The sequence below is a fragment of the Crocuta crocuta genome, unplaced genomic scaffold (assembly GCF_008692635.1).
Source record: "Crocuta crocuta isolate KB4526 unplaced genomic scaffold, BGI_CrCroc_1.0 scaffold278, whole genome shotgun sequence".
Lineage (NCBI taxonomy): Eukaryota > Metazoa > Chordata > Mammalia > Carnivora > Hyaenidae > Crocuta > Crocuta crocuta.
This window is the reverse complement of record NW_027532173.1, coordinates 2164597-2191491: the sequence shown is the minus strand read 5'-3', so window position 1 is coordinate 2191491 and position 26895 is coordinate 2164597. Positions and strand designations below refer to the sequence as shown.

Sequence of the window (26895 nt, the reverse complement as noted above, 5' to 3'; positions counted from 1 at the left end):
TACCCGCCATAAGGTAAAATGATCATGATCTTTTCAGAGAAAAGGTATCATGAAACCCAAAGTTCATTTTATTATTTTCTTTAAAAAAGCAATCACAGAAGCAAAATTCAAATAACGTTTCCATCTAGACAATATTAAAAGATGACCAAGTACCAATATTCATATAGGCACTGGATGGGAGTACCATAATTTAAGCAGAAGACATCATGTTCAATGCATGTTTCTTCAATTTAAAGATGCTACTAAAACTTGTTTAGAAGACATAAAGCAACTAAATGACACAAAAAACTGCTAAACTACCTGCTATGATGCTCCACACAACTTCTATTATTTCCATTAACAGCCCTCAAATGCCTTTCAGTTCTCTCACTCTTCAGAAGTAATCTCTCACATACTTTCAATCCACAATCTTTGTCCTACAAACTATTTGCCAAATACATGTCTGGTACAATAAAGAATAAGATTAAACTTTATTCTATGATGAAAACAGAATGTTACTGGAAAGGGTCTAACAAAGAATCACATAAAGAATATTAGATAACAACTTTATTAAAAATCAATTTGAGGGGCACCTGGGTGGCTCAGTCGGTTAAGCACCTGACTTTCGCTCAGGTCATGATCTCACGGTTTGTGAGTTTGAGCCCTGCTCTGTGCTAGCACAGAGCCCTGGAGCCTGCTTCGGAGTCTGTCTCCCTCTCTCTCTGCTCCTCCCCAACTCGCGCTCTGTCTCTGTCTCTCAAAATGAATAGGGGAAAAAATGAGTAAACATTTAAATAAATAAATAAATATCAACTTGAAAAAGACCAACCAAATTATTCACATTTCAATTTTTTTCTCAACTCAGAATCAATTATTAAAACCCAATTTCAACTCCATTTAGAGATTCAGTTCCCATAAAGATAGAAGAAAAAAAGATAAAAGAAAAAAGTACGTATCAATGATCTTACATTTACATACAATACTAAGTAATCAGTTTTCTTCTTCAAATAATTAACATTAGTTAAGAATCTGTCATATTTTAAATGTTTTTATTTATTTTTGAGAGAAGGTGCACATTGGGGAGGGATAGAGAGAGGGGGATAAAGAATTCCAAGTGGGTTATACATTGACAGCAGACAGCCTCATGCGGGGCTCGAGCTCACGAACCATGAGATCATGACCTGAGCCAAAGTCGGATGCTTAACTGACTGAACCACCCAGGTGCCCTAATGATGTGTCATATTTAAAGGGTATCTCTATTCATTCTCTTACTGGATAACAGCAATAGGCAATACATTTTTTATCTACATTTATCAAATCACTAAAGCTGATCTTCCTAAGGACTCTCAAATTATTAAATCTAATAAATACTTATCAATTATCACCTTCCTTAATTTGAAAGTCTGTGATTCTGTTCATTATGTTCCCAGCCTGAAACTCTTCTTATTCCAGTTTTATACATACTCTACTCTTTCCTGGTTCTGCCTTACCTCTCTGGCCAACTCATTCATTCACTAAATATTTTGAAAAGTGCCTGCCTTGTGTAATTACTAAAAGAAATATAGTCCCTGCCTACAGGAAGTTTATGGCCTACTGCAAGAATTAGCCTATACATGAATTAATCAGCATCAAGAAAGTCAATTTCACTTTCTCCTCCACTTCGAGCTACATTTCAAGCATTAATGACTCCAGGGCTCCTTGGTTTCGATCCTTCCATCCTGAAACCTACTTCTCACTTGTGCTGACAAAAAATTCATTATGCTAGACACAAAAATAATTACGTCATTCTTCACTGAAAATTTTGCAGAGACCCCATATTAGCTAGGAGAGGTCAGTACCATTTAAAGTTGGCCCATGGACCAGTGACAGTTTGAGAATTACAAGCCATGATGTATTTGTTATCAGCCCATGAGGAGTTAAGTACAAAACCTGAGTGCTTATAAATTTTTACAGCAATCTTACAGAGTAATTTTATGTTGGTTCAATCTAAATTAAAACTTGGACCTATATTTTATAGTATCTTTATTTCATTTTTCTGTAATTTTTATTGTATTTTATAAAACTATTAGTTCATAAGGGGCTGGAAAATTAAAAAAAAAAAAAAAAGAAAACAACAATGTGATTCTACAGCACGGTCAGAGAAACCCAGTCCTAGACTGTGCGATAAAGGCCAAGCACCTTAACACAACACATAAGGCCTTCAGATTCAAATACTACGGCCTTCCTCAAATTCTCTTCTCTAGTTCTTCATCATTTTTATATATTTACTGTCCATTTTATAAGTGTAGGCATAAGCTTAGGCATACTTGTATTGCCAGACCATAATCTTTTCAGTAACTTCTTGTCTATTAATTATCTGTCTTTGCCACTTTTCCAGGCCAAAGACCAGGCTACACAGTACCTGTTGTCTGCAGTACCTGGTACAGCAGCAAAAAACAATGTGTACTTACTAAATGCTCAACAGGTGGAATTAGCATGCTGGTACCTCGGAGAGATTAATTCTACCCCCATACCTAACCCACTGACCTGGCTATGTGCCTCTTCTCCACGCTTCTCTACTCTGTTCCTTGGGCTGCCAAGGGACACCAAGTTTCCCCACTTTGGGTTCCTAAGACATACATTCGAGCAATTTCCATGTTTGCTACTACATCAATACAGAACACGGCGCTTATTTCAGAATCTACACCAGTGCCAACAAACCAAGGCATGCGGGCCAAATCCAGCAAGCTGCTTGTTTTTGTTTGGCCCACAAACTAAGAATGTTTTTTACACTATCAAATGGTTGAAAGAAAATCAAAAGAATAATATATTTCATGACAAATAAAAATTACATACATCTCTCATTTTAGTGTCCATAATGTTTTAACGGAACAGAGCCGTATTCACCTGTTTATGTACTGTCTGTGGCTGCTTTCATTCCATGACAGCTTAAGAGCTATGTAACTGAGCTGTTGTGACAGACACTGGATAGACCATAAGGCCTAAAATACTTAAAATTTGGTCTGTAGATAAAAAGTCTGCTAACCTTTGATCTATACTGTTCTTCAAGTGATAAAGCTAATTTGAAATCATTTAATGATTACTTTTACTACCTGAGAACAAGCAAGATAAAAACTTGGAACTGCTTGGTAACATCAGAAACAGACCCATATTGTAACGGGCAGAGTAAGAGAAAGGGACCTGGTACCTTTTCATTTTGTTAAAATAGGCTTAAGGTCCATTTCTGGCCATAATGGCCACAAGGAAAACCAGATTCAACCCGCCATGGTTATGGAAATATACATGAAACAACCAGGCCAGAGGAAAGAGCCAAGAACTAAAATTGGGATCTCAGAACAGGGATAAGGTCTGAAAAGGGCTCAAGGCACCGTCATTCTTTCACATTAGCCCTTAAACACTATTTGCATGTAACCTGCTGAGTAAAAAGAAAAGAAAAAGCATTCAGTGCTTTGCTTCAAAGCTGGTATTTAAAAGTTCTAAATGTTTGTTTAAACGCCTTTTGTGGCGTCTTGTAAATAAAGGAAAGCTCTTTCCCTGCATCAGACTTTCCCACCAGTTGGTATTCGGCAAGTCTGTCATCACCGAAGGCCCTATAACACCTGTTTCCATTTTCTACCTTTTAACATTTCAATAAATAAGCAGTAATTACAGTTCACGGTATTTTCATGCTTTCTAAACAATCTCCACTCTGTCTAATTATGTCCACAGAGAGCAGGTTAGTCACTACACACAGGCTCCCAGCCACGGCAATGGACTGCACATCAGGCCGTTTTACATTCACTGACATGTGTATCCTGGCTCAAGGCTGTTTTTTAACCAGTACAGAGTTCTTCGCACAACTGCATATGCTCACGGGAGGCAGCTTTTGCTACGCGCATAATGGTGCCAGGCGGGCTCCGTGCGGCCTCGGTTTCAGCCCTTCTCAGTAATTCTCAATTCTCCCTCTCTCAATTCTTACCACTGTTTGTGTCTTCTTTCTGTTTCTCCCCCATGATCAGCCTTCCAGGAGGCTTATTAACTTTTTTCTTGTTTTCTTGGTAACTTCTACTTACTTTTGGTTTCCTATTTCAGTAATTTCATTATCTACCCTTGGATACGTTTTCTCTTCTCTCTTCTGCACTGAGTTCCTGGCCAGTGGCCCCCGGGAGAGCATGTCAGTGTGGATCCCGGGGCCGGAAGCCCACGCACCAACTCTGCCTCATTAGAGAACCTTGCAGGTTACTTAATTACCTCGTTTTCCTCATTTGTAAAATAAAATAAGGTATTTGTGGGATCATACATGTAAAGTATTTAAAACAACGCCTCGGAATAAAGTGAGTGATCAATAAATATTAGCTATACTCTAGCTCACCTTCATTTACCCAATCCTTTATCTGACGAAGGCCTATCTAGGATTTACCGCTTCTCACCTCTAAAATTCCTAGGACATTATTTCTTCTCCAAATACACCTACTACTGTTTCACTTATCCTTCAGAATGGTATTCTCTACTTGTAAGTGAAGCCACTGCACATTCTTAAAGTCCTTTTAAGACTGTGCTACCATTTTAAATTTACTGGCAGTGAGTGTTTACATCCCAATTATTTTTACTGTCTTTCTGAGGGCAACTAGTGTTTTCTGGTTCGCCAGTGCACGGGCTTCAGTGGGGGGCGCTTTTTCGTCCCTCCTGCCTCTCTGCCCACTCCCACCTTGTAAACAGGAGTTCAGCCAGCGTGCACTCCGTGCATGGGGGTTCCCAGGTCTTACGACCACCTCGGGCCCTGTGATACTGGGGGCAGTTCACAGAGTCCAAGTAAGGGCCCCGAGGCTGTGCGCGCTTTCTTCCACCGACAGCACCTGCCCTCTTCACAGTCTCCTGTGAGCTAAAGCCCAAGCACTCAAGGCCTTTTCCAGCCTCCTTTCTCAGGAGGCCTCAGACCGGGAAGAGGCAGGGAGAGGCTGGAAGGAGAACTTTCAGTGCTCAGCATCTTGGAGGCGCTCAGCTCTCAGCTGCGCTCCCTGTTTTTGGAGCTGGCTCCCTGCAAAGCCCCAGCTCCTCACGGTTGCATGTTTCCGTTCAGCTTCCCGTCCACAGAGCACCGTCTCTTTACTTGTGACTGCATTACCTCTCGCCCAGTGTCCTCTCTGCATACTGTGTCTGCGACGGCTGCACTCCCGTCCGGAGCGCAGGCCTCAAAGCACGCTGCACCTGCGGTCAGAGCCGGATGCTGCTCCGTGGTCCCCAGCTGACTGCAGGGCCGCCGTGAGGCTGCGCATCAACACCGACATTCAGAAGACCAGGGGGCCCCACTCCACGAGCACAGCCCCCAGCGCCTTACGCCGCCCGTCAATCCTGGGCTCTGCTAGAGCGCACTCTACCGTTAGAACAAAGGCACGTTTCCTTTGGTTTTATTTCCCGTCAAATCGGTACAATAATGAGGAGCCTAACGTCTTCCTCACGAAGCTGCTGGTAAGATATATGCTAAACACAAACAAGTTTGAAAAACATCAAATACTAATGTAAAGAATCATTACTAAAAAAGGGCAAGTAATACTTTAGACTACAGTTCGCCTCACAATTTCAAAAGCGGATTGTTTGGGACACATTTAACCGCCAGGGATTTTAATTTGGTTAAGCAGATATTCTGCATAGCCATGTCATATCTGGTGCTGACGGATATGAAAGTCAATTCCGCTCTTCAGTCTCTTTTCCTCCTTCCATCGTAGCTTCTTTGTAATCCCTAAGCATGAAGGCAGCTATGAAAAAACACGTAACCGTACACCGTACTTTTAACAGGCTCCTTCCAGCGTTTGCTGCGGTAAGGACGGATGGGAGGAGGAAAGGAGATTGAGACGTTTTTTTAATGTTGACTGACATTCTGGAATCTTTCCACACTAAAATAATAAATTTCTCTCAGATGTAAAAAAAAAAAAAAAAAAAAAATTAAAATTCTTTCTTGACACTTATGAAATAAATTTAAGGATAACATGTTATTAATATATCAACAACAGCAACAAAACCTAAAAACTGCCTTAAAAAAAAACAAACCCTAAAAACTGCCTTATATTTTTCCTCGTTAAAAATAAACCAAGAGAGGGGTACGTGAGTGGCTCAGTCAGGTAAGTGTCTGACACTTAATTCTGGCTCAGGTCATGATGTCATGCTTCATGAGAATGAGCCCCATGTCCGGCTTTGCGCTGTCATCACAGAGCCTGCTCAGGATTTTCTCTCTCCCTCTCTACCTCTCCCCTGCTCGCGTGCTCTCTCTCAAAATAAAATTAAAAAAAAAAAAAAAGACAACTTTTCCAGACAGAAATGAATATTTATAGAAGCAGTTGGTTAAGTGTCTGACTTCGGCTCAGGTCATGATCTCATGGTTCGTGGGTTCGAGCCCCGCATCAGGCTCTGTGCTGACAGCTCAGAGCCTGGAGCCTGTTTCAGATTCTGTGTCTCCTTCTCTCTCTGCCCCTCCCCTGTTCACACTCTGTCTCTCTCAAAAATAAACATTTAAAAATTTTTGTTTATAAAAGAACTATTTATAAAATTATTTTTTAAAGTTCTAAAAGAGATCTCCTGTAATTTCAAGAACCTGGTAACACGGGTATCACTGAGCCACATTTTACGAGGGAGGATACTAAGGCTCACCTACAGTAAATGATGAAGTTCTGGATCCAAATCTAAATCTTTGGCTTTAAAATCCCATTTCCATTCCTTTACTGGTTCTATCACATGCTATTTCTAATACTCCATTTCCCTGGAAAAAAAAAGTGAGGTCATGATCTCACAGTTCGTGAGTTCAAGCCCCATATCGGAATCTCTGCTGTCAGCACAGAGCCTGCTTCAGATCCTGTCCCCTTCTCTCTCTGCCCCTCCTCCCCACTCTCAGTAACAAGTAAACATTTCAAAAAAAGAAACGTGGTTTTAAAAAAATGTATTTTAGTAAACACTAACAGTTTAATAAACACTGACACTTTCTGAAAGAAGGAGTAAGTTGGTAAAGCTCCTTTAACCGAAAAACTGGTAAGTTTTCCGATGACAGAAAATGTCTTTCCCCTAAATGAAACCCTGCACACCTCCCGACTGAGTACCTTATTAAGTACTCAACAATGAAGCCAAATTTTTACTACTGGCTTAATATATTTTATGATACCTATATCTAGCTTTCGGATGAAACTTCGGGCAATCTGAAAAGGTATGTCCATAATTGTCATAAAAAGTAAATCAAGAACACTGCAGATTTTTCATTTTTTTAATATTCTATTTCAGGTCATTCCATTTGATTAATGAACTCCTAACAGTCAGAATATCTTTTATCATGATGTGATCCAACAGCATGAATGTGTGAATAGGTCTAACAGGATGAAAAAAATCTGGTCCCAGCTGTTAGGGAATTCAGAAATTAACTGTTAGGGAGAAACACAAACTGAGAGTTTATACAAATCTCCACTAGAGTATTAACTGAGAAAAAGTATAAATCTAGTGGTAGCCCATCACGTGGGATGGGGAAACAGACGTGTTCTTGGCTACAAATGCACTGGGTCTCTAGAAACAAAGATGAAACGGTAAAGGGTTAGGAAGTAAAGGAAACAACCGTAACAAACCACAGAGATCCAGCACTGCTTCAAGACTAAGGCATATTCATGCTTTTGAGAAATTTCATACTTAAACTACATTTTAAAGTTCTCAAAAGTATTTCAAACACTCTTGTCTCAAGATAACTAAGTTGGCTAAAGGAGTAAAGAAGGTCAAACATGACCTGAGGTTCTAACTCCCCAAATCCAAGGCCCTTTCAGCTATACTACAACCACATTTAGATGAAGCCTGGTGGCAATTTAAAGGACACTTTGATGAGCAAAGGAATCATGGCAAGAAGATCACTTGGGATGTTACTGTACTCTAAGCAAGAGATGATGGGGCACTGAACTACGGCAGCGACAGCAGAAATTAAAAGGATGAGATGTGGGCTCTCTGCTCCTCCTCATCTGAGAGACAGCCGCATCTTCTGGTGAAGTGCCAGCCATGTCCCCAAAACACAATGATGAAGGCCAGAGTCAACAGTCTGGCTGTACTGGGCACCTGGTCACCACAGCTGCTTTTAACACTAGCAAAGTGGACACTGTCAGCATCAATGACCCCTTCACTGACCTCAACTGCATGTGGTACATGTTCCAGTATGATTCCACCCATGGCAAATTCCACAGCACTATCAAGGCTAAGGATGTCATCAATGGAAAGCCCACACCATCTTCCAGGAGCGAGATCCCTCCAACATCAAATGGGGGATGCTGGTGCTGAGTATGTTGTGGAGTCCCCTGGGGTCTTCACCAGCATGGAGAAGGCTGGGGCCAAGAGGGTCATCATCTCTGCCCCTTCTGCTGATGCTCACACCCTGTTTGTGATGGGTGTGAACCATGAGAAGTGTGACAATTCCCTCAAGATTGCCAGCAATGCCCCCTACACCACCAAGTGCCTGGCCTCTCTGGCCAAGGTCATCCATGACAACTTCGGCATCATGGAGGGCTCATGACCACAGTCTGTGCCATCACTACCACCCAGAGACCATGGACAGCCCCTCTGGGAAGCTGTGGTGTGACGGCTGACGGGCTTCCCAGAACATCATTCCTGCTTCTACTGGCTCTGCCAAGGCTGTGGGCGAGGTCATCCCTGAGCTGAATGGGAAGCTCACTGGCATAGCCTTCCATGTCCCCAAACCCAAAGTGTCTGTGGTGGATCTGACCTGCTGCCTGGAGAAAGCTGCCAAATACTATGACATCAAGAAAGTGGTGAAGCAGGCAGCAGTCACCCTCAAGGGACCAGGCTGTCTCCTGCAACTTTAACAGTGACACTGACTCTTCCACCTTTGACACTGGGACTGTCATTGGTCTCAATGACCACTCTGTCAAGCTCATTTCCTAGCATGACAATAAATCTGGCTAAAGCAACCGGGTGGTGGACCTTATGGTCCACACGGCCGCCAAGGAATAAGAGTCTCCTGGACCATCAGCCCCAGGAAGAAAAAGAGAGAGGCTCTCAGCTGCTGGGGAGTCCTTCCCCAACTCCTCCCCCAACACACTGGAGAATCTCCTGACCTCCAGTTTCCATCCCAGGCCCCCTGAAGAAAGGGAGGGGCTTGGGGAGCCCTATCTTATCATGTATCATCAATAAAGTATACTGTATCCAGCCCCCGAAAAAAGGATGAGGTGTGTGCAGGAGGGAAGGCAAGGTCAAAGAGTACTACTCGGGGACACTGGAACGTGCTGCCAGAAGAAGGAAGTAAGGACTTCTCCGTGGCTTAAACTCAGAAAACAGCAGGACGAGCATGCAGTTAAGAGAAGGAAAATTCCATACGTAAAGAGGATGGTTTTATAGATTCTGAAATTATGGTACATCCTTAGGGGTCAGGCAGACGACTGAGAACATGAGTTTAGAGCTCAGCCAAGAGCGCGGAGCCCCACTGACAGATCATTCACGGCAAGGTGAAAACTGGACCCATGAAGAGAGGCGGATACCGCCAGGGTGAGAATGGCGATTCGATCCTTGCCTACCATCCAACCTCTCCTTCCCCTTCCCTCGCTCGCAGCTCACTGTGCGGCCGCTCAGAACAACACAGCAGCTTCACGTCGCACCGCCTCACTCTCACCTTTGTACCCTCACCATGCCCCTTTGCCCGGACCCCCCTTGCCTGCTGGTTTGCCGGAGGAGGACAGTGAAGCTGCCAAGAAAAGAAGGAAGCTGCCCAGTGAATGAGGTGCATCTGCAAGTAACGAGAAAGGGCCCGACAGGGAGATGAAGATCCCATTCGAGAGAAGGTGGGACTGTTCCAGAGGGAGAGCAGGAAGCAGGCCGAGCGCACTGGGGAGGAATGTGCCCCAAAGGCACTGCCCCCACTGCCGGATGCGAGACAGAGGACGGGCTTTCTGGGGACAAAGACAAGAGAAAGACACTGAAGACGTTCAGCCTTATAGTCAGGTACGGAGCAGAGTGACTGCTAAGGATAAAGTGGCGAATTTGGGGAGAATGGCAAAAATTCTGAGTAACTGCTAAGAGAAAAGTGATTTTTTTCAACAGGCAAATCTGCAAAGAGAAATCGGTCATTCTGAATTTCTTCACTCTCCCTTCCTAAAATAAATTTTAGAAACTGTATTTTGGGGACACTTAATATGCTGATATGATTACAATTAAATTTAATAGTAAATACTGTGAAGCATGGAAAAATGGTGTTGACAGAATGGACAGAAGAAAAGCAAAATAGAAAGTATTACAATTATGTAAATTATGCGTGTGTTTACCTAGTTATAGTAGAAACTTGAGGGAAACATCAAAAAATTATTAAATGCAGAATGTTTGTCAATTTTTGTCAAAGCAATTTGCATTGCTTTGTCACTGTGCAAAAATATTTAACATATCTTTAGGAAGGAAGGAAAGAAATCTAGAAGGAAATATTTTAAAGTATTTATCAGTGTATAATACCTAAGTGATAGGATTTGGCATGATTTTAATTTTCTCCTTTATGTTTTTTTGCATTTTCCACGTTTCTACAAAGAATACACATTATACTTTTAATTAGAAGTCACCTAACAATAAAAAAATAAAGATACGTTTTATTTTCAACTTTCTTAAAATTTTTAATTTTAGACAGAAAGAGAGCACATGAGCAGCAGAGAGAGGGACAGAGGGGCAGAGAGAGAGAGAGAGAGAGAGAGAGAGAGAGAGAGAGAAACTTAAGCAGGTTCACACTCAGCATGGAGCCCAAAGCGGGGCTCAATCCCACAACTCTGGGATCATGACCCAAGCCAAAATCAAAAGTCAGATGCTCAACTGACTGGGCCACCTAGGCGTCCCCAAAAATATACTTTGTTTTAAGTGCATATACAAAATAATAGAACTTCTCTATTTAACTCTGTGAGCATTTTTAGGCAACTTAAAGTTCTGTGTTCAGAGCTTGCATAACCGTCACATATGAAATCAGTTTCAACATCAGATTTTCTTTTTATATTTCAAACACCAGTTCATCAATCTACATCAAAGCAATTATTTTCATTAATTTTTATTTACTTTAAATAACTGTAAACTGCACACACACCTGACCTCATTTCTTGCCACCAAATTAAAACTTAAATGAGATTCAGATCATCCTGCACTTAATTTATTCAAAAAAATGAAGATAAATGACTCCATAGAATTATAATGAGAATCAAATAAATTTCTATAATAAAACAATTAAAACAAGTCCTGGCACAGAGCATGTCCTCAAAAAACATCCTCTATTACTATTAATAATGGTAGCAATTATAACACTACACATCAATCAGTATCACTGTCCTGAAAAATAAATTTCTATCATGCAATAAATTTAGAAACAGAACCTAAATAAAAAATATCATTAAAGGAATTAGAAGCAAAGTGGTTTTCTTAAGGTAATAACTCTTTGTCACCCATATCCTCTAATGCTCAGGCACACACACTTTAAACCAAACTATATGTTATCACTTAATATTTAGACTGAATTCAGAGAATCTTACATGGATGATACACTGGGTATTTCTTGGTAGACAGGAACATAACAAATACCATAAACTTTTTTTATGATTTTTCTATGATATAATCTGAAGTGTTTTGTTTGCTTTTTTAGTGTTTAGTTCCACTCAACTCATTTTATTTCCTCTTCAGCATAAATCTTTATTAGCAACTGTCTACTATAATTAGCGTACTCAGAACCTGAGTATGGTACATGTGCAATTATAATGCACTACAAAATTGAAAAACGCATTTTGTTTTTGGGGACAATAAAGCAGGGAAGATCTCAGCTAGGCCAAGGACACTGGATCTCACTGTCCTACAAGCCCTTTGGCCTTTCCCTGAAGCCCCTCAATAAAATGGTTTCATTATTTCAAAAAAATGAAAAAATAAAAAAACACTTTACTTTTGGCTTTCCTAAAAACACATTAAATTTGACTTTCTTATAACTAACTTGTTATGCATTCTACAATACAACTAGATTAATTTTTAAGTACATATATGGATAAAACTTACTTTGAGACTGATTTGTTTAACTTAAAATTGTACCCTTGAGTTACAAATCTACAATATAAGTATGTGACACACCCTTCCATCACCCCTCCCGCCACCAAAATCTGGAAAACAATGTATGAGAACCAAACCTTCAGGAGAACACAGAAATCTCAGGACTCACTATTGCCCACATGGAGTAGCATTTCATTTTTCCCTTAAATCTAATTATACAACAGAAAAAAAAAACTAAGAAAAAAAAATGAAATGCTGTTGACAGCAAACCACTGAGCATTTGAGGGAACAGAGGGGAACTATTGCAGCACCAAGGTCATTCCTCAGTCATTCCTCCTTCTCCAAGAAAACCAACTAACTAGGTATGGCTTCGGTAACTGCTAGAGGGTCTTGGTTCAAAATATAAGAGAGTCTACAAAAGAATTCTTCATACCAAAATTCAATCTGATACACATATGATCACAACTATCCAAAATAATTACAAGTTGCTCTAAATTATTACATTTCAGAGAATACTCTTCACAAAACAGTAATATAAAAAAAACACCTACCCGGATGGTGCTAACAAATATGGCCAACAAGTCATTCAAACGAGTGTTTCCTACTCGGGAACTGACTCCTATGGTCATCACTCCCAGCCATGGTGAAGATTATTTCCGTGGCTTAGAAGTAAGTCTTACGAGTATAGTCATAAAGAGAATAGCTTGTCCTTTGGCAAAGTTACAAAAATGGTAATAAGATCCAAAAATAATAGCTACAGCCTTAAAACATTCTCTGGATGCCCAAATTGCACCGGGTCCTCTTCAGTATCCCCATATTTCTATACTTCAGTATCCTCATATTTCTATACTTCTCCTTTACCATAAATAATTATGTATTTGCATAACTGATCTTATTTATAAGTTTTCTTTCCACAGAGAAGGCTTTCCAAAGGAAAATGTGATGACGGAGTGAAGAGGTAAAGGATGAACAAGAGGTAACTGAGGGAAGAGAGGGAAAGAATAATATTCTAAGCAAAGGAAAAACTGTGCAAAGGCAGTAAGAATGGACAGAAAGGTACTCAGAGGTTCACATGATGATAAATTGCTGATAGCCATAAAGAGCTGATGCACCAGATAAGAAAAGTCAACAGCAGATTTAAGAAATATTTAGCAGGTAATGCCAACACTACTTCAAGAGGAGGTTGATGCAAGATGTAAGAAAAGTGAACAGATAGAAGATTCTATCCTACTGTAAAATGTGTCTGTATGTATGTATCATCTATGAAATTGTCTGGCTTTAATTCAGCTTAAAATGTATGCTCTTTAGTAATAGTTTATTTAAAGAAATATGCCCCCTAGTAATGCACAGAAGATATTTTTAATTGTAGAGCACAGAAATGACAGAGAGTTTAGGGAGGGTAAACAAGAGGCAGACGGTGTACAAAAGAGGTACAGCCACTGCCCTGCTTTGCGAGGGAGAAACTAGTCAAGTGACGGAAGGGAGAGGACATCTCCGTGCTCCTCTTCTGTGGCAAGGAAGGCTAATCTACCCAGGAAACTATACCCATGGTAATGTGGTAAGTTGTGGAATAAATTCAAGGCCGCAATGTTTATTTTAGATTTAAAATATCTGATTCAGAAAGCTGAGAACACATGTGACTTCTACAAAGAAGGAGGTGAAAGGTATTTGTTGAAGAAACGTCGAAGTTCACTGCTTAAAAATGAAAGGCAGCCATTTGCAACCACGTGGATGGAACTAGAGGGTAAGCAAAATTAGCCAGAGAAAGACAAATATCGTATGATTTTACTCATATGTCAAATTTAAGATACAATTAGATGAACATAAGGGAAGGGAAGCAAAAATAATATAAAAACAGGAGGGGGACAAAACGAGAGACTCTTAAATACAGAAAACAAACTGAGGACTGATGGACAGGCTGTGGGTGGGGGATGGGTAAGGGGCATTAAGGAGGACACTTCTTGTGAGGAGCACTGGGTGTTATACATAGGGGATGAATAACTGGAATCTACCCCTTAAATCATTATTGCACTATATGCTAACTAACTTGGACGTAAATTTAAAAATAAATAAATAAATAAAATTTAAAAATAAAAAAAGTATATATTCAGTTTTTAGTATTTCTATAACCCAAAAGCTTAAAGTGAGGTTTTAAAATTTATCTATTTAATGAAAAAATATATAATTGTTAAATCCCAACTTCATTCCATTATGGTTAGAAAATATAAGCTTAGTTATAAATCTTCCACTCTGGGGCTTTATCAACATTTTGCCTAAGTAAAATTAATTTTTGTAAATACTCCATGGGCATTTGGAACAAGTGTGATGCCATGTTTTGGGCATGAAGTTTTATATAGATATTTTAAATCACACTTGTTAACACTGCTAGTAAAATCTTCCATATCTTTTCCTATTTCTTACATATCAAAATCTGAAAAAAATCAATTAAGGTATCTCACTCTTGTAAAGAAAAAAAAAGAAAGGCAAAGCATCAACACAAATACTTATTTTAACCTTGTACTTAATTTTTTAACTATGTCTATGAGGATCCGGTGCAAAGACTGGGATGCCAAGACACAGAAGAAGAGTCCATGCGTGTACACACACACACACACACACACACACACACACACTCACTCACTCACTCACTCACTCCAGGAATCCCAGCAACTGCTAATACAGCAGACTCACGATGTTCTCCAGAATCAGAGACAAAAGACGGTGTTAAGGCCAAGTATGGTCAAACTACTCTTGGAAATATTTTAAATCACCAGTCCAGTGCCTGACTTTATGGACAAAATGCCACAGATGAATTTACTGGTCTCTTTATTTATTGCTTAATGTTTCTCGACAGCCCTCTAAGGTCTTCCATTAATTCCTCAATTTCTTTCAAGAGAATGTCTATGAAACCCTCCCCACGCAGCTGCCCAGGGACTATTACAATGTATTTTTTTTTTTTTTTTTCCAGCTGTGGAAAAAAAACTGTANGTGCAGGTTATATTCTCTCATGTCATGAGACTGAGCCCTGCTTTCGGCTTTGTGCTGAGAGCACACATCTGGGATCCCGCTTGGGATTCTGTCTCTCCCTCTCTCGCTCTCCCTCTGCCCCTCTCTTGCTTATGCATGCTGTGCTTACTCTCCATCTCGAAGGAAGGAAGGAAGGCAGGCAGGCAGGCAGGGAGGGAGGGGTAAGGGAGGGAGGGATGGAGGGAGGGAGGAAGGAAAGGAGGGAGGGAGGAAGGAAGGAAGCTTTCCTCCTTGTTCAACTGTTCTATGAATGGAATTTTCTTTTCTCCCAAAAAGCAAAATTTTTATCAGAAGCATTTCAGGATTTTCCTCTAAAAAGTCAGGAGGTTCCTGTGAGGTTGAAAACAACTTTGCATTCTACTGTCATTTCTTAACAAAACTACTCCCAATGGCAGAGGAGTCAAGGCCCTGGCCCTGGGAGGCCCTGGGAGACCCCAGTGACTACTGGCAGCAGCGAATCCCTGCAGAGCTGTGGGCAAAAGCGTTCCACATGTACGCCGGGGAAGGCGTGAACAAAATCGCAAGTCCACCATCTCCGCAGAGATGAACATTCTCCTCTGTGCTCAAAGAATCCTTGAATAAAAGTCTTTCTATATGAAGCTTCAAGGCTATTCAGTTTCGAAAAGAGTTTAGAAACAGAAATACAACTTTGTGTACAACTTTGAATACAACGTTGGATTCTATTCCACTGGGTTATGAGGCCCACTGCTCAAAAGCTAGGAGGCGATAAAAATCACAGACAATAGTACTGTTATACAGTACGTGCTCAGGGCATGAGACGTAGTCTGTCAGTCGCTGTATGATATGCTTAAAACAGTAGGAAAAAACAATATTCCCAAAGAAGATTTGCTTCAACTTTTTCAGTTGAATTGCTTTCGATTTCAAGAATCCCCTGAAGTCCAGCCATAGAGTTCGAACCCTTTCACATAAAGTGCCATAGTTTGAACCCTTTCATATAAAGTGACAAGTGTCAGGAAAGAAACAGGCATAGGTCACAGGGTGACGACAAGAATACAAATATATACCATGTGAAAAGATAAATTCCACAGAGAATACTTTAAGGGTCTTCAAAGTTTCAAAACTAGAACAGGCTACAACTTTTTGAGAGGCTGAGAAAAAACACTCCACAAAGGAGGTAAAGACAAAGTGAAAAGTGGACACGCCTCAAGAGGATGGTATCTGGCATGGATAATGAAGAGCACACGTAAATGTCAAAGAGACATGTTATGGATGAGAGAGCCTTGGAGGCGAGGCTGGAAAATGGAGCAGTTCTGTGGGAGGCCACACTGTGGGAGGATCTAGTACTTAATATGGTTGGCGCAAAGAAACCACATGAAAGGTCAACCCCCTCATCTGTGTAAGAAATTCTAACTTAACCACTTTTTTAAAACATGAGCTAGCGAGGCACCTGGGTGGCTTAGTCGGTTAAGCGTCTGACTCCTGGTTTCAGCTCAGGTCATGATCTCAAGGTTCATGAGTTTGAGCCTCGCGTCGGGCTCTGCACTGACAGCGCAGAGCCTCCTTGGGATTTCTCTCTCCTTCTCTCTCTGCCCCTCCTTGGCAAGCTCTCTCTTTCTCAAAAACTAAATAAACATTAAAAAAAGTATTTTAAAACATGAGCTAGCACCCAGCAGTAAAAACAGCCAATTTCCCAAACATTCTCTATCTACTATTATCTAAATCATCAATAATGTTAGCTTGAAGAAAATTCTATGGAACTTGACTTTATACATTCTCATCTCGCATACTGACATTAAATGACATAAGTTAATCTTTGAGAACAGTCCTTTAAAATCACATATAAACCTCACTATAATCCTCTCAACACTGTAATACACAAATTCAGCCCTTCAACTTTTTCTATCTACATTTACTCCTGGGCTGATTTCAAGCAGCATCAAGATTTAAATACCATTTCTATGTAAGGAGCTCCCCAGTTTCCATCTCCAGCTCAGGCTTCCCTCAATTCCCAACATTAACCTCCCTACCTGACATCTCCACTTGCTCCACATCTAAAAGACACCCCAACACAATATATCTAAAAGAGAACTTGTACCCTTTACCTCCAAACATACTCCTCTTCTTTCTACAGCCCTAAGAATGGCTGCTGTGTTCTTCCAGCTGCTCAGACTAAAAACTTTAAAGTAACCTTGCCTACACTCTCTATCTCCTACATCCCGACATCTCATCCAAACCATGATAAAAATCCTGTCAACCCAATCCAACAATACGTTAAAAAAAAATTATTCATCACAACCAAGTGGGATTTATATGTGGGATGCAAGGCTGGTTCAATATCCACAGAACAATCAATGTGATTCATCACATCAGTAAAAGAAGGGATAAGAACCACATGATCCTCTCAATAGAGGCAGAGAAAGCATTTGACAAAATACAACACCCTTTCTTGATAAAAACCCTCAAGAAAGTAGGGATAGAAGGCTCATACCTCAAGATCATATATGAAAGACTCGACGCTAATACCATCCTCAATGGGGAAAACCTGAGAGCTTTCCCCTTAAGGTCAGGAACAAGACGGAGATGTCCACTCTTACCACTGTTATTCAACATAGTATTGGAAGTCCTAGCCTCAGCAATCACACAACACAAAGAAATAAAAGGCATCCAAATAGGCCAGGAGGAGGTAAAATTTTCACTCTTCACAAATGACATGATACCCTATATGGAAAACCCAAAAGATTCTACCAAAAAACTGCAGGAACTGATTCATGAATTCAGCCAAGTTGCAGAATATAAAATCAATGCACAGAAATCAGTTGCATTCCTATATACCAATAGTGAAGCAACAGAAAGAAAAATCAAGGAATAGATCCCATTTACAACTACACCAAAAAACATAAATTACCTAGGAATAAATCTAACCAAAGAGGTGGAAAATCTATACAATGAAAACTATAGAAAACCTGTGAAAGAAATTGAAGAAGACACACACCAAAAAATGGAAAAATATTCCATGCTCCTGAATAGGAAAAAAAAAAATATTGGTAAAATGTCAAAACTACCCAAAGCAATCTACATGTTCAATGCAATCCCTATCAAAATAACACCATCTGTCTTCACAGAGCTAGAACAAACAATCCTAAATTCTGTACGGAACCACAAAAGGCCCCAAATAGCGAAAGCAATCTTGAAAAAGAAAACCAAAGCTGCAGGCATCAGAATTCCAGACTCTAAGATGTATTACAAAGCTATAATCATCAAGATGGTATGGTACTGGCACAAAAACAGACACATAGATCAATGGAACAGAACAGAGAACCCAGAAATGGACCCACAAATGTATGGCCAACTCATCTTGGACAAAGCAGGAAAGAATATCCAATAGAATAAAGACAGTCTCTTCAGCAAGCGGTGCTGGGAAAACTGGACAGCGACATGCAGAAAAATGGACCTGTACCACTTTCTTACACCATACACAAAAATAAACTCAAAATGGATGAAAGACCTAAATGTAAGACCGGAAGTCATCAAAATCTTAGAGAAGAAAGCAAGCAATAGCCTCTTTGACCTTGGCCGTTGGCCAACTTCTTACTCAACATGTGTCTGGAGGCAAGGGAAAGGAAAGCAAAAATGAACTCTCAGGACCTCATCAAGATAAAAAGCTTCTGCACAGCGAGAGAAACAATCAGGAAAACTAAAAGACAGCCGACGGAATGAGAGAAGATATTTGCAAACGACATTATCAGATAAAGGGTTAGTATCCAAAATCTATAAAGAACTTAACTCAACACCCAAAAAACAAATAATCCAGTGAAGAAATAGGCAAAAGATATGAATAGACACTTCTCCAATGAAGACATTCAGATGGCCAACTGACACGTGAAAAGATGCTCAACATCACTCATCATCAGGGATATGCAGATCAAAACCACAATGAGATACCACCTCACACCCGTCAGAATGGCTAATATTTACAATTCAGGCAACAAGAGATGTTGGCGAGGATGTGGAAAAGAAGATCTCTTTTGCACGGCTGGTGGGAATGCAAACTGGTGCAGCTTCTCTGGAAAACAGTATGGAGGTTCCTCAAAAATTTAAAAACAAAACTACCCTATGACCCAGCAACTGCACTACTAGGAATTTATCCAAGGGACACAGATGGGCTGTTTTGAAGGGGCACCTGCACCACGATGTGTGTTTATTACTGCTGGAGCCTTAACTGGATTCCAGAGTCTGCCCTCATGATCCTTCAATCCACCCTTAACAAAGAAGTCAGGATGGTCTCATCAAAANACATGTGCCCCTATGCATCAGCACTCCTGTGCCCCTTGGGTAAATTTCCCTGATCCTGACTTTCAAGCTTCACATGACCTGGCCTCCCACAGTCTCTCAAATCTGAATCTTCCAACCCCTCCCTTCCAATCATTCCACTCAGGCAACACTGGGTTCCTTGCTGTTCCTATCACACATAAGACATGTTCCCAACTTTGGACCCTGACATCTTCTGCTCCTCATGCCCAGAGAGCTCTTCACTCAGATACACAGACCTGCTGTTGCACAGCAAGCCTCAATCACGTTTTCAGTAATAGCCTGTGTACCCACAGCCACCCGCACTGGGCACTCAAGATGCCCCCTGGCCTGCCACAGGATGTACCACCTTGCAACATGCTATACAATTTATTATTTTTGTTGTAAACATCGCTTCTTGGCCTTCTGGCTAAGATCAAGTGTCGCATTTTTGCTGTGTACTGTCTCTCCCTACCCAAATGAAACCCCATGCAGGCAGCTGTCTCCATCTGTTTTGCTCATGAATAGATGGATAAATGAATCCTGGAACAAAATAATTTGTTTGATATGAAACAGATAATACCAAGTTCAAGTCTCTCATTCTTTAAGTGAAGAATTTAAGGACCAGTGTGATTTGTATGAAGTCAGTAAGTGATACAGTCCAAAATAAAACCGGGTTTCTCTTTTTTCCACTGGGACACCGTGATGGAATATAAGAGAATACACACGAAAATCAATTTTTAAAACAAGCAAACAAGCAAATGCACATATCAAAACACTGGCACAGATATAGAAAGATCCTACATTAAAATATTAGCACCACCCAGGAGTAGTAGTATACGAACAAAATTTCTTACTCACCTCCACTCCAGAAATTTTGGAGGGTTTCTGTGTTACAGTGTCTTTGAATTTATTTGCCTTTTCAAGTTGGGCTTTAAGTTGTTCAGCTAATTCCTTCAGAGGGAAAGACAAGAAAAAGGAATGTCATATGTAGCTCACTTAATTCCTCAGTGTAGAGTACTTCACATGTACACGCAGAAGGAAAAAGAGCAGAGCGAACACCCATGCAGCAGTGACCCAAATTCACCTAGCAACTGCTTTTTAATGAATTCATCTCAGTTACACACGTCTCAAATGCCCATAGCATTTGTTTATGCTTTGACAGTAAGCAATTACAAGGACATATATTCTAGCGGAGAGACAGAGGCATGGGGAAAATACAGAACCTGAAGAAGGAAATTTTTTAATTCCTTGGATACTATAACCATCCAAGACTCAACATTTCAGTTACTGTAACAAGAAAGCCATAATAGGAGTTAACATATTACCTTCTTTATTGTTAAGTAATTTAAATAAGAACTCTGAATATACTTCATTTTTACTCTGGAAGTTTATACAAATGTAGAGAGAACAAGCGACATGTAAAAAAACAAAGAGAAGCATATGAGCAGGCAGAGAGCAGTGTTTTCCCGCTGCAGGGGCTCCCTGACCAAAGGGACACGTCTGGTAACATAAATTAACCTCCTAACTTGGTGACCTCTCTTTCACTAGTGTAAACTAATTCCTCTGTGCGCTTTCAACCCTCAGACTTTATTTCCCTGCTATTATTTCCTGGTGGGCTGTCTCTCTTACCAGTTTTGGGGCCGAGCTTTCTGAAGTTCAGTGTACCAAGGACCAAATTCAATGAGAAAGAGCAGCGTGTGCAAGATACGCCTTTTAGTAGACACACGAACTAATAAAAACAGAAGCATCTTGTTTGGCCACTTTCATTCTACCAAACAGTGACCTACTGACAGTACAACAGAACAGAAGGCTGGGCAAAGACCACTTATATTTGGATTTGAGAGCAGGACACACACATGACGAGGAGGAGATCTATTCAGTCACGCCACGCAAAGCTGTCTGGATTTGTTCTTCTGCCACGTATGATGTCACATGCACGAGTATATCAGAAATGTGACACCAGAATACAGAAGTAACAGACAGATGCAGCTCGCACCAAATCATCCATATTTTCTATTCAGTTCTAAGGTCACTCAGTCTTAAATCATAACATTATAATGGAAATTAAGTGAGCTCATCTATATAAGGCATCAAACACTTATCAGGCACAGATGTACTGCATTAAAATATGGCTACATGAATTAACCATCTTTTTTTAGGAGTTCATTTGTTATTTTCCTGAGTAAGGGAGTTTAAGAAAGCAATACATGCTCTCAATAATATGGGACAAAAAAAAGGAAAGAAGACAATGACATCTTTATTTCCCTCAAATATGCTATGCTAGAATTGGAAAAGACAAAGGAAAATTTTTAAAAATATTTCATGCCCTGGGATCTTAAACTTCAGACACCTGATAGAAAAAGTAGACAATTTACTGAGAATTGGACAGTACAGGTTTTAGATATGTTCAAGAATTTCATTAAAGAATCAATAAGCTGCAGTTTTCAAACTGTGCTACAGCCAACATTGTGAAGAAACTTCCACAATTACTAGTAAGAAGTTAAATAGTTAACCCTATTCTCCTAGGAACACCACAGAAGACATACCATATTTCCCATCATCTCTGCCTTGATAATCCTGGCTCCCAGTTTGTTCTTCTCATCAACACTCAAGATGTGGATGGAATCATCTTCAGGACCGCCTCTGTTTGAACACGACAGATTAAGAGCATATGAAACAGAGGGACATTGTAACTAACAACATCAAGACTCAAATGTAATTTTAATGGGCCTCAAAAAATATTTAGTACCAAGAGATGATGATTCTAAAGCCTGAAAAAATAAACAAAAAACAGAGGTTCGATATCCACCGAAAATAAACAATTTAAGGTTCTCTGTTACAATGCCACGATGGCGTATGGCAGTTATCATAACTGACCAAAGTCCCTGTAAGAATGAGATAAATACTATGTCAACTATTCTTTCCTATCTAATATTTCCATACTCATTCTAAAAAGGAAGAAAGCAAAAGAAAATTAAGACACTACAATCAGGCCATAGTTCTACACAGCTGGGTGTGATACATTATTGGTAATCTAAGAAATTGGAAATGATATCTTTAACTGCATTCAAAGAATAAAAGCAATGAGCCTGTGTTCTTTTTGCAACATAAACCCTAAATTAGTCAGACAACAAAAATTAGTTTATGACTAAGTTCATGGGCCAAGCCTAGATTCCCGGAAGACCAGAGAAATTTCCAGTCAAGGTTAGATTCCTGGTACATAAGAAGTTGTCCCAGCTTACCTCCCTAAGAAAGATCACCGTGGTCCAGGGAAGGGATGCAGGCCAGCCTGATGGACTCCTTAGTGAGGGAGACATAGCTAAGATTCTAGAACTCCAAGGCAGCCAGAGAAAACAAAGCTGCACAGTGAGAGGAGTGCACTAACCTGAAGAGTTCCCCTTGAGTACTTAGCAAGAAACCACCCATAGTCAGAGAGAGCACCAACCCAAAGAGAAGAGGAGCAATCTCCAGCACCTCTGAGAACAGTGCCTGATCTCCCTACCCAGACAAGAAGAGCACCTAACTCAGAAAGCACTGGGAAGAGCATTAGAGGTCTTGCTCCATCACTGGGGAATAATGAGCTCTAAACTAAATGCTAATCTAAGCCCACTGAACCAATGCTAAAAGCAAAAGTCTAAAGGAGCAAACAGTTTCCAATCAACTTAATCATATTCCCCCAGGGCAAAGCTCAAGAATATTTACAGGAATGCAAAAATACCCCACACTCAACAAGGTAAAATTCATAGCATCTACTATCCAATCAAAGATTACCAGACGTGCAAAGACACAGAAAAATAAGACCTACAATTAGGAGAAATAGCTGTCAATCAAAATTAACCCAGAACTGACTCAGATATAAGACACAGCAGATAAGGACATTAAAAGTTATTACTGTAACTGCATTCCACATGCTTGAAAAGTTAAAAACAAGTAAGACATAAAATAGATCAGAATTGAACGTCTACAGCTGAACATTACAGTGTCTCAGATTACAAAAAAAAAAAAAAGACACTAGATGGGATTCACAGAAGATTAAACTGCCAAGGAAAAATTAGTGAAACTAAAATATTAGAAAATAGGGGTTCCTGGGTGCCTCAGTCAGGTTGGGTGACTTTTGATCTTAGCTCAGGTCATGATCTCATGGTTACGGAGTTCGGGACCCATGTTGGGCTCTGAGCCAACAGCACGGAGCCTGCTTGGTATTCTGTCTCTCTCAAAAATAAATAAATAAACATTAAAAAAAATTAAAAGCTATGCAAAATGAAACATACAGAAAAAAAGAATTTAAAAAAACAAAAAGGGCATCAGAGAACCATGCCATAATCTTAAATACCCTACTAATCATGTCGTTGGAGTCCCTGAAAGAAATGGGAGACAGAAGAAAACAAAGGCCAAATTTTGCAAACTTGCTGAAAACTAAAAAACTTACAAAACCAAAAATTTTAGGGTATTTCAAGCACAAAAAAAGTACATTAAAGAAAAACCTACTGCCAGGCACATCATAATCAAATTGCTCAAAACTAGTAATAAAGAGAACATTGTTAAAGCAGCCACAGGGGGGTAAAAGAGAGACACACTTAGGCACACAGAAACGAAGGTAAGTGTGACAGCAGATTTCTCATCAGACACAATGCAAGCAAGAAAAGAGCAGCTAACATCTCCAAAGCACTTTAAATTATCAACCAAGAATTCTATACCAAGTGAAGGTATCTTTCAAAAACAAACTAAAATGAAAACTTTCAGACAGAGCTGAAAGGATGTTAAAGAAAAGCCTTCAGGCAGAAGAAAAACTATACCAGACTCAGGTATGGATCAACCCAAAGGAAGGAAGAGCAAGAGAAATGATGACTACAAGGGTGAATATAGAATACTTTCTCTCATTACAAAAATCTCTCTAAAATAATTATTTAAACAAAAATAGTAACAATATATGAGAGGTTTATGACAAGGATAAGTAAAATGTATGACAACACTAACAGAAGAAACTCGAGGGGATAAATGTAAATAAGCTACTGTAACATTCTTATATCATACACAAGTGGGGTGATATCACCTGAAGTTGGAGAAGTTAAAGATGTATACTATCAAATCTAGAAAAAACAACAAACACAAAATACCAAAAAAATCATAAGAAGAGAAATGAAAAAGAATCATAAAACTATGCCATCTAAAATAAGTCATATAAAGGGGCGCTAGAGTGGCTCAGTCAGGTAAGCTGCTGACTGTGGCTCAGGTCATGATCTCATGGTGTGTAAGTTTGAGCCCCACGTTGGGCTCTGTGGGAGCCTGACTCTGCTTCAGATTCTGTCTCCCTCTCTCTGCCCCTCCTCCACTCACGCTCTGTCCGTCTCTCTCAAAAATAAGTAAACATTAAAAAGTCTTTTTAATTAAAACAAGTTATATAAAGAGGAAAAAGGGAACAAAGAACACACAGGACAAGTAGAAAACAAAGAGCAAAATTATAGATTTAAACCTTATTATATCACATTATACATAAATGGTCTCAACATGTGAGGTAAAATTGTCAGGCAAAAGAGCACAACTCAATGACAAGAAACATACCATAAAAACAAATCTGTCAAACATAATGAAGGGAAAAGATATATCTTGTTTTACACTCGTCAAAAGAATGGTGAAGTGGCTTCTTTAATATCAAACAAATTAGATTACAGACCAATAAATATTATCAGGGACAAAGAAAGCTTTTTCATTTCATATGAAAAAGAGGTCACTCCCATCAAGAGTACAAAAGAATCCCTAATGTAAGAGAGCTTCAAAATACACAAAGCAGGGGCTCCTGGGGGGCTCAGTCCACTGGGCGTCCGACTTTCGCTTCGGTCATGATCTCACGGCTCATGGGTTCAGGCCCCGCGTCGGGCTCTGTGCTGACAGCTCAGAGCCTGGAGCCTGTTTCAGTCTGTGACTCCCTCTCTCTCTGACCCTTCCCTGCTCACGGTCTCTCTCTCTCTCTCAGAAATAAATTTTTAAAAAAATTTTTTAAAAAATAAACAAAGCAAAAACTGACAGAATTACAAGGAGAAAGAGACTAATTTGCAATTACAGTCGCAGATTTTAAGACCCCACTCCTGATACTTAATAGAATAAATTCTTCAAGAATATGGAAGACTTGACTAACAGCATCAACCACCACGACCTAATGGACATTCAGAGAATACTCTACCCAGTAAGAGAATACATATTCCCGTACGTGCCAACATTTACCAAGATAGACCATATTCTGAGCCATACAGCAAGTCTCAATAAATATAAAGGTATTTAAGGGGCGCCTGGGTGGCTTAGTCGGTTGAGCGTCCGACTTTCCCTTAGGTCATGATCTCGCGGTTCGTGGGTTCGAGCCNAAAAAAAAAAAATTAAAATAAATAAATAAATAAATAAATATAAAGGTATTTAAGTCATACAAACTGTGTTCTCTAACCCCAATGAAATTAAATTAGGAATCACTTAAAAAGATCTCTGGGAAATCCTCAACTATTTGGAAACTGAATAGCATATCTGGGAATAACCCATGGTTAAGAACAAAATCAAAGAGAAATTTAAAAGTATTTCAAACCAAATAAAAATACAAACGTAACAGGGCACCTGGGTGGCTCAATCAGTTAAACGTCTGACTTCACCTCAGGTCATGATCTCAGTGTTTGTGAGTTTGAGGCCCACATCAGGCTCTGTGCTGATAGCTAAGAACCTGGAACCTGCTTTGGATTCTGTGTGTGTGTCTCTCTCTCTGCCACTCCTCCACTCACGCTGTCTCTTTCTCTCTCAAAAATAAGCATTAACATTTTTTAAAAATATATATATAAACATAACAAATAAGAATTTATAGGATGCTAATAAAGTATTACTTAGGGAGAAGTTATACTTCTAAATGCTTATATTAGAAAAGAAGAAAGATCTCGAATCTATGTAAAATGCTACAACCACTTTGAAAACCATTTGGCAGTTTCTTAAAGTTTAAAGATATAATTAATCTAGCCATTTCTCTCCTAGGTATTTACCCAAGAGAAAAGGAAGCATACATCCACACAAAGTTCTGTACATGAATATCCCAAGAAGCATTATGTACAATAGCTAAAAACTGTAAACATTCTAAATGTCTACCAACAGGTGAATGGAAAAAAAAAAAAGTAGTATATCTACCAATGGCAAACTACCCACTCATCAATAAAAAGGGATGAATTAATGTAACAACATGGATAAAGCTCAAAACAATTATGCACAGTGAAAGCCAGGCAAAAAAAAGAGTGCATAACATATGATCCCATTTACATAAAACTCCAGAAAATGCAAACTAGTCTATAATTAAAGAAAGCAGATGAGGGAAATCTAGGGGATTTGTAAGGGTGTGGAGAGAGGTGGGAGAGAATTATAAAAGGGTAGCAGGAAACTCTGGGGGATGATGGTTTTTGTTAGAACATACATACTTCTAAACTGACCAGACTGTACATTTCCATGTGCAGTTTATTACGTGTCAATGATACTTCAATAGTTGTTTTTCAAAACCCTCAAAGAGGAGTGATTTAAAAAATTTTAAGTTGAAAACCCTGTCATAATCTCACATTATCCAGGATGTATCTACGGTATTTCTAGTTTTCCTGAATTAGTACATTTCACCATACT

At 39.7% G+C, this 26895-nt stretch overlaps 1 protein-coding gene and 1 pseudogene across 1 annotated transcript in view; one reads left to right on the top strand and one right to left on the bottom strand.

Annotated features, from left to right (window-relative positions):
* CWF19L2 (CWF19 like cell cycle control factor 2) overlaps positions 1-26895 on the bottom strand; it is a 126372-nt gene that overhangs the window by 50903 nt on the left and 48574 nt on the right. The window contains exons 9-10 of the mRNA XM_077777443.1: positions 21807-21903; positions 20119-20211 (exon numbers count right to left, since the gene is read on the bottom strand). Coding sequence (XP_077633569.1) covers positions 20119-20211; positions 21807-21903 — 190 coding nt within the window. The remainder of the gene's footprint in view (positions 1-20118; positions 20212-21806; positions 21904-26895) is intronic.
* On the top strand, positions 7916-8943 carry LOC144242477 (glyceraldehyde-3-phosphate dehydrogenase pseudogene; annotated as a pseudogene).